The sequence below is a fragment of the Ochotona curzoniae genome, unplaced genomic scaffold (genome assembly GCF_017591425.1).
Source record: "Ochotona curzoniae isolate NIBS_2020 unplaced genomic scaffold, NIBS_Ocur_1.0 contig_430, whole genome shotgun sequence".
Classification (NCBI taxonomy): Eukaryota; Metazoa; Chordata; class Mammalia; order Lagomorpha; family Ochotonidae; genus Ochotona; species Ochotona curzoniae.
In genome coordinates, this window is record NW_024466219.1 from 19,358,977 (window position 1) to 19,371,738 (window position 12,762).

The 12,762-nt window shown below is 41.6% G+C and overlaps 1 protein-coding gene across 1 annotated transcript in view; it reads left to right on the top strand.

Moving 5' to 3' along the window:
• Nucleotides 1-12,762, top strand: part of HHAT (hedgehog acyltransferase) — a 257,631-nt gene that overhangs the window by 192,779 nt on the left and 52,090 nt on the right. The window contains exon 10 of the mRNA XM_040985615.1: nt 2,950-3,151. Within this exon, the coding sequence (XP_040841549.1) occupies nt 2,950-3,151 (202 nt within the window). The remainder of the gene's footprint in view (nt 1-2,949; nt 3,152-12,762) is intronic.

The window sequence follows — 12,762 nt, forward strand, 5'->3', positions numbered from 1 at the left end:
GTTAATAACAGAATGAATACCAAACTGGTAGAATCTATAAAAGGGAAAAAATATTTCCAGTTCACTCTCCTTATTATCCTATCTTTTAGAAATTTGGAGTGAAGAAAGGGTTTGTATCTTCCAGTCTGGAAATGATACCTTCTGATGTGAAACCAATAATCTCATGACCTTGGACACCTTGTCATGTATGGGTTTCTGGAATAAAAGGAATTCTCAGGGATTTTTTTGCCAGCTGTCATTTCAAAGAAACAGCCATACTGCTTGGAGGTGCCTAAAATAGCTGTGCATGTAATTAGGGGACTGGATGCCTCCTCATCGCAGGCTTGGGCACATGTCCTTGGAATTGGATCCAGTATCAGGCCAATATGTCCATTGGCTTGGAGAATGAGAGGTTTTTATTTTTTCCTGGGTTTTCTCACATGCACTGCAAAGCTCACTGTTGTGGAGTGAAACACAGTAAAAAGCCTCAACATGGAACAGGTTGAGTGAGGATAGTGTTAGGTAACTCGTTTTGTAAAACTGCAGTCTTGTTTGCCCCAGTTGGTTTCTTTAAAAAAAAAAAAAAGGAAAGGTCATTGCAATGATTGTGTGAATTGAAGGGCAGTGCTTACCCTCTAGTGGGTAGGAGGCAGTAGAGGAGAGTGCCCCCTCTTTGGGGGTGAGAATTGGGGGGCGAGGGGGGGAGCGAAACCTCTGCTGAGGATTATTCTACACCAGTGACCAAGCAACCTCTAGGGGGCAGCAGAACACTGAATAAGGTCTTGTGCCCAGGAGGTCAGGCTTTTCTGGTTGATCTCCAGCACCTGTTGAGTGTCCTTGGTGTAGGACTGGTCATTCTCCCTTTTACCTAGCGAAGCTCACCCACTGTACCTTGCTTGGGTGAGAACACTGGTCAGTATGCCTCTTGTGCCTCATTTGTCTTCATGCATCCCCTTGCTCACACTTCAAAACATGATCTGTGGTATACAATAATGTAGTATAAAGATGAGACTTGTTCACCGCTGTTCACCATCAGTTTACTAGTCCTTAGGGTGGGAGCATCCTCTTGTTTTTACATGTTGTCCACAATGCCAGGGATACCCTGAAGGCCTAAATAAATGCTTGATAGTAGGTGGAGGGACCCTCGTCTGTGGTGTTTGATTCATCCTTGCTACTTTGATCGACAAGAAAGACAATCTTGCTTTTTTACAAGAGAAATTACTCTTTGTTTTACTTATTTCTGAAAAGGTTACATTCTCAGCTGCTTTCTAGTTTGCTTCTGACTTGGGTGAATGAGAGAGGGCATCCGAACTGATGGGAGGCAGTGATGCTGGTGCTGCAGGTGCACAGGCTAACCCTGGGCCCTTTCCTTCCCAGGTGTGAATGTTTAAACCAAGCCACCATGTTGGCCTTCGTTTGCTCACCTGTAATAGGGGTTTGTCTAAGGTGCCCAGATAATTTATCTTTTAAAATGGAGAGCATTTGAGAGTAAAGGATGCTAAAGGCCAGAGCTTACCAGTAAAGTGATAAAAGCAGATTTTATTCAGAAACTATAGCAATGGGGTAAAAAAAACAAAAACAAAAACAAAAAAAACAAAAAAAGCTAACGTTGAGCTCATTTCCAAATACAGCATGGACAGAGACGATGCAGCCAATGAACAGGGTGGCGGTCAGAGAATCAGTAAGAAGAAACTTCAGGGAATAGGGGCTTCTGTTAACAGACCACCAGCATCCTTGGTGAAGGCAGGCCAGGGTGATCAGATTCCAAGGGCAGTCGGTTAGGAATTTAGCCAGATAGGGAGGAAGGTGATCAGATGTTGATGTGATGGGGAAACTTTATGCCTGTGTGAGTTACCAGGATCCCTGTTATTCAGCTAGGTGAAGCAAGCTCAAAAAGTACAGACACCAGGTCGACCAGGAGCCTGGTAAACTTCAGTCAAGGAAACAGACTATCAAGGATGACATTTCAAAATAATTACAACCTACAGCTTTTTAAATATTTCCTTACTGATTCTTCAGTTTATGGAGTTTTGTTTTGTCTACCTATAAGTAATTCTATTCAAAGAAAATTTAAGCTCCAATTTCCTTGGAGAAAAATGAATGTAAGGTCGGCCCAGCCCGGTTCTGAGCTGGCTGGGCTGCTGAGACAGCAAATGTAAACCATCAAGTGCCCCCAAGAATCAGAGACATAGGTAAAGGATCTCTTGTGCTTGCAACACAGGAAATGATCTTTGCTTTTCCTGTCTGAGGAGGGAGGAACAGAGAAGTGTCGGGCAGCAATGACTGAAATCCCCACTGGATATGCTCCCAGCTCTTCAGGTCTGAAGAGTACGAAGTGTGAGTGCCATGCCACTCAAATAGGAAACACTGCTTGAAGGTTCTAGTCCAGCCTTATGTACCCCAGCCAAATGGAGAGCACAGTAGGGTGAGGGCAGTGCATCTTGAGTGCCAATTGAACTGCTCAGGGAGCACCCATACTTTTCTGTGAATTCTCCAAGGCTCTGGGCAGCCACCTGAAAGCTGGGCAACTGGTCTTGGTGCCCTTCTCCCATGCACAACTTTTTCCTTCAGTAGTTCAAACTCAACCATGGGTTTGCCATAGACATGATGAGTTGAGCCATAAATCGCACACCTGCATTGAAACCCAGAGGCCTGAAGTAGCTGCAAGTTTCACTGGCATGCAGTGATGGGGCACATATTTCTTGGAAGTTGAATTCATCCTGCCTTTTCTAAATGTTATTTCATAGTAGTAATAAGAGCACTTAGGCTGGAGTGTCTATTTCCCCCAGGGTCCTGGATTTTTGCTAGCTTGCATGTGATGGAGACACTAAGGGTGGCCTGTGGCCTCGAGGAGGCAGGGAGGGTTTTTGTATGCTGTGACCAATAACATGAGGTAGGAGAATCAATCCTGAAGTGGGTGTGGAGCAGGGCAGTTTGGGGCATGGCTCTCATAGCCTCTTTTTTCTCCAGGTACGTGTATGTTCCCCTGGGCGGATCCCAGCGTGGCGTGCTGGGGACTCTGTTTTCCACTGCAATGACGTTTGCACTTGTGAGCTACTGGCATGGCGGCTATGACTACCTCTGGTGCTGGGCAGCACTCAACTGGCTGGGGATTACCGTGGAGAACAGCATCCGGAAGCTCGTGGCGATGCCGTGTGTCCAGGATAGTCTGGTGAGCAGGATTCTTGTGGTGGGTCAGTGGGCAGCTGGACTAGGGGGACCAGGTTTGGCAGGGGCAGTGTCATCAGATTCATCCTAGTATGCAACAGTGCTACTAATTTGATTCCAGTCCACGGGTCTAGGGGGAAAAACAGCCAGAAGAGCTTGCTCTTTTTTAATCAAGAGCTATATTTTAATCAGGTAATCAATATTTTGAGTATAAAAGTACCACATGTTTATGATAAAAAATCCAGATTAATATGTCTTTAACACAAGTTGTGGAAACACCCATTTTCCTAAATTGTTTCTATGTAAACACATAAACACACATCACATATATGGAAGGATATTTCAGATATTCCAGTTCATGGAAACTGGAATTAGAGAGAGTCAGCATTTTTGGTGCAACTAGCTAAGTCGCCAATGGTGATGTTAGTACTCCATGTCAGAGTGCTGGTTTGAGTCCAGATTGCTTTGCTTCTTGTCCAACTCTCTGCTAATGTACCTGATAGAGCAACCAAGACTGGCCCCAATGCCTGAGCACCTCTCACCTGTGTGGGAGAGTTGGATGGAATTCGGGACTTCTGGCTTCTGCCTGGATCAACCCTGGTCATTCTGACCATTTGGTGAATAAACCAGTGGATGGTGTCTGCCTCTGTTACTTTCTTTCTCTGACCTTCTGCCTATCAAATAGATACACAAATAAAACAGGTAAAATTAGTTTGGTGAAAAAAAAAGATGGAAAGCCATCCACAGTTTTTTTCATAATATGCATTATTTCATGAACTTTCTGGATTCTTCATATGCATACTCAGTGTTTGCATAAGAAGAGATTCATCTGTTCCACTTTCTGTGATCTTGTTGATGTGCCTGCATTGTGCGCATACACGTCTAAAGCAGATGTTACTGTTCCGAGGTTGTAGCCAGACCTTCTTTTGCAGTCATTGGTTATGCTTGTAACATCCCTTTCCAATGGCTATTTAAAATTTCATCATATGGGTATGCTGTATTTATTCTCCTATTATTCTATTTTTGCCACTATCATATTAAAATAGACACAGTAACTAGGATAAATTCTCAGAATTATCAAGCTAAAAATTTGTTTCTCGTATTTACAATTCACTATACATACTGCTTATTAGAATGAAAACACTTAATTACCCTGTAAAAAAAAATAAAACAATTTATAATCGTTTCAGTAGTGACTTGGAATTCCATTGCCTAAGTTGAGTAGTAGTGGTTTTTCTTTTTAAAATATCTATTTATTTTTATTTGAAAGGCAAGTTTACACATAGGGAAGGAGGAGGGGAGAGAGGGAGAAAGAGAGAGAAATCTTCCGTTGTTGGTTCACTCCCCAAATCCACAATGGAGAGCTGGGCCTATCTGAAGTTAGGAGCATGGAGCTTCTTTCACTCTCTTACATGGGTGCAGGGGTCCAAGGACTCGAGCCGTCTTTCACTGCTTTGCTAGATGCATTAGCGTGGAGCTAAGAAATGGAGCAGCTGAACTTGAACCAGCACCCATAGGTGACGTAGCACCACAGGTGGGGGCTCAACCTGCACACCATGTCACCACCACAGTACTAGTATTTTTGTTATTTGGTAGGTACTATAAAGAAGCATGAAAAACAGCTAAGGGTTTAACACACATTTCAATTCTGTAAGGAAAATGAGTTTGAAACTTAAGTGCTTTGCTTTATACACATTTTTAAGTGATAGGTATTCTTTTTATCTTTCAAGTGTAGCGTATGACAAAAATCTTATAGGAAATTATAATTTCTGAATATAGGGCAACATCCTGTTAAACATTGAAGAAAGTAGCTAAGAAATATACTAGCATCAGTGTTCATGACAGACTGTGAAACACCAAAGAAAATACTGGAAAAATGATTGTTACTAAATTCTCCCATTTACATCTATATGACCCACCAAAAGAATACATTTGAGTGTGTTTCATTTTCCTTTTTTGCTAATCTTTTACTTACTTATTTGAAAAGCAAATAGATGACAGAGGCAGAATTCTCATCTTTTTTTAACCTCTTTTCTTCTTATTATTATCATTTTATGATACAGTTCCATAGACCTTGGAATTTCCCTTATCTCCTCCCCAATTAACTCCCCCACTCACTGAGTTCCCCTATATTGTTACTATAGTATAGTTCTTCATACACAGTCATATGTCCATCATTGAGGGCATGGACAATGGCTAAGAGAATCCAACATCCTATTGTCAAGATATAGTAAACAGTTTCATTGGGAGTCCATCTTTAGTTTGGAAGTAGAGAAGCATACTGCATTGTATCCTCACATCTGGATATGATAGTCTCCATTACACAGTTACTATACATCCCCTTAAATGAAAAGCCACAAAACAAAATCAACGTCGGGAAGAAAAAAGAAATTAACAACACCATGAAATTAGATAACATGCCACTGAATGACTAATGTGTCACTGAAGATATGAAAAAGAAGATCAAGGACCTTCTTGAAGAAAATGATGCTACTGTACCATCTATGAGTCGTTGAAGAATTTAATCAGAAGTATCCATGAGATAGTTTCCGCTGATCTTTGTTGATGAAATGTGTCTCCTGTAGGCAACAAATAGATAGGTTTTGTTTTTTTAATTCAGTCTACTAATCTATGATGTTTGATTGATGAGTTTAAGCCATTTACATCCAGGGTGAATAAAAATGGGTGGCAATTTGGTTCTGTCACTTTAGGAATGGGTGGTTGTTCATTGATTTAGTCCTCTGTTATTTCACTGGGATGTTCTTCCCGTTTGCCTTTGGTTTTGGTGGGCTCTATTCCTCTTCTCTGTCAGGAGAACATCTTGAAGCATCATCTGTAGGGCAGGTTTGGAAGAGGCATGTTCTTTTCACCTTTCTTTACTGTGGAAGAATTTTATTTCATTTTCAAAGACAAAGGAAAAAAGTTTTGCTGGGTACATTAATCCTAGGCGACAATTTTTTTCTTTTATACTCTGGGATATGTTGCTCCATTCTCTTCTTGCCTGTAGAGTTTCCTGAGAGAGGTCTCCTGTTAGGTTAATAGGCATCCCTTTATATGTCAGTTGATTTTTTTCACATGCACATTTAAGGATCTTTTCCTTATGTTTGGTTGAAGAGAGCTTAATGATCATGTGTCTTGGTGAATATTACTTTTGGTCAAGCCTGTTGGGAGTTCTGTGCCCTCTGGTTGTTGTTTCCCAATTTCTCTAGATTAGATTAGGGAAAATTTTTTTATTTTTTATTATTTTTTTATTAAAACTTTTTTATTATTTCATTGAATACACCTTTAATCCCAGTTTCTCTTTCTGCATCTTTTGCGACTCCCATAACTCTTATGTTTGGCCTTTTCTTAGTGTCTTTCAATTCTTGAATACTTTTTTTGGCCTGATCCAGCTATGCTTCCAGCTTTTTGTTTGTTTCCCCCTGGTGACAGGAAATATCTTCCAATTCTGAGATTCATTCTTCTGCTTGTTTCATTGTATTTTGGAGACTCTCCATTGTACTTTTAGTTTGCTCCACTGTATTCTTCATTTCTGATGTGTCAGTTTTCATTTGATTCATTTCCAGTGTGACATGTTCCTTGAATTCCTTGAATGTCTGCTTTTTGTGCTTCTCATTGTTGATCAGAAGTTTTATAACAAGTGTTTTGAATTCTGTATCCCCCATTTTCTCGATATCTTCCTCAGTGAACTCTGAGGTTGGCAAAGGGTTTTATGCCTTTGCAGGGGAGTCTTCAGTAATATTCATTGTGTCTCTGTCTCTTCTTTTGCTCTTGGTCATTGTACTTCTGGTTAGGAGAATCTTCTTCTTGGGGCAGGTTTCTAAGCTGTGTCACCCACAGGTCTATAGTTCAGTTTTACTTATTGCAGTTGGTACATGGCTCTTTGTTTGCAGTCAGTTGTGCCACTTCTTCCAGCAAGTTCCAGGTTGGGTTCTTATGTTAGATTTCCACCATGGTCTCTGTAGTCAAGCTCCTGGTTCACCACTCTCCTCCTCCTGTGATGCTGTGCTGAGGCAGCACTGTTGTCTCTACAACCTTTCTCGCACTAATCCAAGCTGCTCTCATTTCTTGCCTGGTCCACCAGATGGCATTTCCTGATTCTGCTCCCTTTAGTTCACATCTTTGTAATACACAGTACTCAAACACATGTTTAATATCCTGTAGGGGCTTTGCATTTCCTTGGGATCAAATCCATGATATGTCACATCACCTGTGAGGCCCTGTCGGATCTTTATCTGGAGATCTCTTCCCATTCCTTGTTCCTGTCTTCTGACTCAGTACACCTTTGTGCTATTTTACACACCTGACCCCTCCAGCCTCAGCCTCCCCAATAGGTCCTTTGACCTCTGCTATGCACTCTGTCCTTCTGTCTCCCTTTCTTTCTCATCCTTCAGATTTCAGCTTGAATGGTGTTTTGTTTGGGAACTCTTTGTTAGCCTTTGTAACACAATCTGGATCCAAGTTTTGTAATTCACTCTAGGCAACTGGTGTGTATTCTCTTCTGGTGTACTTATCATAGCTGTAAGCACATAAATAATAACTTATTCCTCAGTGAACTGTAAGCCTCATAGATCAAAGATAACAGTATCCTTGATATAGCAGTGCCAGGCTTAGTGCTTTGTTGAGTGAAAGCAGGAATGAATGATATTTTCTGACTTCACTCGGGGAAATACAAGAGGAAATGGGCTTATGCGGTTGCATGAAAAATACTGATATTCATAGAATACTGAAAGAATTTACCAAGCCAGGGAATAATTGAGCATTGTTCCCAGAGATTATTTTGTAGCAATGTAGATACTAATAGGTGCAATGATGAAAAATACTGTGTTAATGCTCAATACATTCTATATACATTCTTCCCATAGATAACGTGCGAAGAAACAAGTAGGGAGGCATTCACTTTCCTGGTACCCTGCTGATTTATGAAAGGGGGGATTATTGGTTGTGATTCAACCAGGCACAGAACCGTAGGAAGCTTAACAAAAGACACTTTCACAAAGTACCCAAGCTGGGTGGACGCAGAGGAGTTACTGCTGCAGCAACATGCTTTTTTCCCTGTTCAAGTACTCTCCAGGAAGCCACAATTTGTACTTGGCGCTGAAATCTTTAAATAATTGGAACTGTTTTGAAGGATCAATAGTGATACCATTTCTTGCCAGTTCTTGATTTTATCCTCCCTGGGAAAGAAGACATCGTCAGCCTGTTTGTCAGCTAGTCTTACACAAAGGAGAATCTATGTCTCAAATAATTCACCCACTGTGGATTAGTCATTCTTGTAATGTAATACCTGAAGAAGCTAACTCTGCAAGGAGAAAAGGTTTATTTATCTTACAGCTCTGGGAGTTCAAGTCCAGTCGGTGGGACCATTGGTTTGATGTTGGGGTGTGGGTGGCGGTTGGTAGTGTTGGAGCTCATACAGAATAGTCACCCAGTGAGTCAAGAAACAGATACTGGACTTGGCTCAATTTTCATAATCAACCCTCTTATAAGAACTGTCCTCTGAGGGTGAGTTCTCAAATGACTGAAAATTTAGGACTTTGGGTTTTGTTGTCTGAGTTAGGGAGGCAAATCACGTTGAAATTATAACACATTCTCATCATGCATATTTATTTCATTGAATGATTTAAACATATTCTCCCAGCCTTTGTCCCCTCTTCTTTGCCTCAGAGGTACCCCGTGGTGGAGATTTATGTCCTCTTTGGAGCAGTAAAATTTGTGCTTCTAGACTGAATTGAGAAAACCTGCCTCCAGTGAAAATTATCAGGGTCCAGTCTAATGCTTGTGAAAGGGATTTGACAATCTGATGTCAGACATAACCCAGAGACTGAGACTCCATAGTATTGCCCGTGGAGTTTATTGGCTCTGTTAGTTTGATGTTGAACAAGTAGGAGACCTCAGTTTAAACGGATGGTTAGTTATAAAATAGTCGATATAATCAAAACTATGGTTCCTTAATTCTGTAGAATCCTAACTCGCCATAGACAAGGCATACATGTCAGTTAGCCCGTGCTGTGGTTTGAGTGTGTCCTCCAAGGATTTATGTGTTGAAACTTAGTCCCTGTCATGAGATTCAAGAGGGTTGGAAACTTAATGCAAGGTTGCTGTTGAGAGGTGGCTAGGTTTAGGTTGGGTCAGCAGGGTAGAGCCCTGTGCCTGACCCTAGAGGCTTTATCAGAGGAGAGACCAGAGGACTCAGACAAATATGTCCTCCATATCTTGCCTTGTAATACCATGTGCTACCTCAGAACTCTGCCAGCAAGAAGACTATCACTGGATGTGACCCAGCAATGTGTCTTTATTTATGAAACATCTTTTATTTATGAGGTCCTCAGCCTCAGGTACTTCATTATAGTAAAAGGAAATAGACTAATACTACCTAGTTTAGAAAACCTTTTCACAAGGATCTGGTTGCCAGAGCCCCAACTAACTCTGGAAGGAATATAAAGCAAGGTTGTCTGATAGGAGTTGTGCTGTTTGACAATGATTCATGGTCTTTATTCTTCCACTTAAATTCATTTCAAAAAATAGAGATCAAGTGCTTATTGCTCATTAGCCATACTCTCCTAAACTGAGTTTACCTAGATAGTCAACCTGACTATTCATTAAAAGAAAAAAAATCATTATCCTATGTGATGAAAGATATTTTTTAGGGCACTAGAGAACTCTAGCCTGAAGAAAATGTTATCCTGCCCTCTTAATCTTTTTTTTTTTTTTGCCTTCATTGTTTCAATGCAAATACTTCTCTGGCCTATCAATGTGTAACTCTAGCACCTGTCGGTAGCCAATTTCCTCCATGAATGAAGGTGTCTTGCCTTACATTACAACAATCATCTTTATGGTGGAAGAGGCTATACAGTAATGGAAGAACAGCTTCTCTTGGTGAAGAGCTGAGTGATCTGTATGTTATGTAGCCTTGACTTCATAGACATCTTACTGACTGCCCTAGCCGTCCTGGACAGTGTGTGAGTGCACGTGAGAGAGAAATACATCTGTGAGCGTGTGGACATTTTGGAGTTGTGGTAACATCTGAAGCCTTGTAGAGAAAGTAGGATGGTTTGTGGATGAAAGAGGAAAGACAGCTAGGGCAGAATCTGGGAAAATATAAACATTAAGAAGTTGGCTAGAGGAAGGAGGGCCAAGAAATGGCAGGAAAGTCTATTGCTTACAGAGCCTGTGAGTTCCGCTTCTTCCCCCTAGGATGTGGTGATTGCTTGGTGAGGCACAATGTGTACAGGCCAGTTGAGGATCACAGGAAGCTGAATGACCAGGAAGCATCAAGGTAGCCTCTTACAGGCTGGTGGTTGCTGTGAGCCAAGCTTTTGGCAATGGCTTAGCAAAGACCTAGGTCTTGAGTTAACCCAGGAAGGACTTCAAGTAGGACTTGGCTAGGTCTGTTTGAAGGGGAAGACTGCCATTTCAAGCCAGAAAGATAGTGCACACAAAGCCTGCAGTTAGAAAGGAGCACACTGTGCCCAGGTCAGGAGGCTGGCACTGAGAAGAGGAGGTTAGAAAGGCCACTGATTCCCATATAAACAAGTTGAATGCATGGCTTAGAAATCTAGAAATGCAAGCTACTTAACCAAACAGGAGAGCTTTAAATTAACATATTAATCCCATATGTCAAATTATCCTGTTGTGCCAGCTTGTTAGCGCTCACCCAGACTTCTTGGTGTGCAAAAAGCGAGAGGTTGTTATGAACAGTGTGTACCTCAGTGGATTATGACCTGTAGGCACCCCCTCTGTCATCTCCCACTCCTGTGGATCATTAGCAAGGCAGGAAATTCTGGTTATATATTTTCTTCTCTGTAGGGATCTGAAGACCAAGTGTTAACCTTTCTGGTCTAAAGCAGTAGAATTCTGAAAATAATTTACCTTTTAGTACATATATGTTTAGAATGGGAAAAGTAGCAACTTAAAAAAAAATATTTATTTGAAAGGCAGAGTGACAGAGAGGGTGGAAGCAGAGTGGGGGAGAGGAGGAGGAAGGGAGAGAGACCAACATTTTTCTTTCTCTGATACACTTCTCAAATGCCTGCAACATCTGGGGCTGGGCCAGACTGAGGCTAGGAATTCCATCTGGGTCTCCCATGTGCATATAGAGGCCTTAGACACTGGCCATCCTCTGCTGCTGTCTCAGGCTATCAGCAAGGAGCTGAATGGGAAGTGAAGCAGCAAATCATGGCTCAACCTCATTTGCTGCAAACATTTGGAGAGTGAAGCAACAATCTCTCCCCATTCAGCACTGAGTGACATGAGCAAACACTGGGTGCAGGGTCCCCACCTCACCCAGCAAGACCTCAGGCACGTACACTGTTATCTGCTGCTTCGCAGGCATTAGTAGGAAGCTGGATTGGAAGTGGAGAAGCCAAGACTCAAATAAGTCCACTGATATGACATGCTAGCACCCCAAGCATGGCATAACCCATTATACCACAACACCTGCCCTTTAAAGTTATTTTTAACTTAGTTTTAGAATCTGCTACCTGGAAGAGAAAAGGTTTTTAAAATGTCCATTTTTCAGTTATTCACAGTCATGAGTCCTGAGCCTGGCTGGCTGTAGTGGGTCAGCTGTGTTTCCTATTGCTCAGCTCAGGCTGGAGTAAGACAGGTGCCCCACTCTTGCTATTTGCCACGATCAGGGTACTTTGTTCCTATGCTTCTTCTTGTTGCTTCTTCCTGCTAAATGCATGACACAAGCTATCACCTGAGCAGCTGCAATCGCAGGACAGCAGTACTAAGCCAAAGATGAGAGCCATGGCTTAACTGATAAGGGTTGGATGGGCTTTTCCAGGCAGCTTGTGGAATTAGTCTTTATCTGAACCTGGTTTCTGCTTCAATGGCACAGATGAGTGGTGGGCACTCTAATTACAGTGTGGGGCTGAACAGATGAATTTAGGAAAAAAGGAAAAAAAGTGTTCATGTTGAAGCTTAGGATGCCTATTTCCAAATCTGGGTCTTTTCTGCTCAGAAAACTCAAACTACCCACTGGAGGTGGCAGAGCTTGAGCTGCCAGTGTAGGAAATAGATCTTTTGCTTCTTCTCAAAATAATTATGCATACCCTTGATGTGATAAATTCCTACAATGTGTATTTAGATATGTATATGTGTATGTGTATATATATATTATTTATATATATGCTGTGACTGCATAGCATGTGTGTTCATTTTTAAAGCTCTGCAAAATCAGAGATGTTCAGGACATCTAAAATAACATTTTTCTAAAGTATTTCACATTTATTCCAAGACCCAGAAATAAACTCTGCTTTAAAAGGAACACTGAGCAGCTGCTGGCCCTGTTGGAGAGGAGCTGCATTTATTACCAATGTGCTTGTGATTGCCAACATAGATTGCAATACCCAGTTTTTTTTCTCGGCTGCCCATCCTGCTTCAGCCAGTTAATCTGTGGCACCTGTTTGAGCCACCATTGACTGTCTCCTGAGGGTGGCTGGAAAAAGGGCAGCGTGGAATGTCTGGAATCTCCATCAGGTCAGCCATGAAATTATAGCATGTGACAGTGTAAAATAATGCGATTGTGAGGAAATAGGTCCATCACATATTAGGTGAAAAAAAAACACAGTAGTTATAAAACATAAGGGCCAGCATTGTGGTACAATG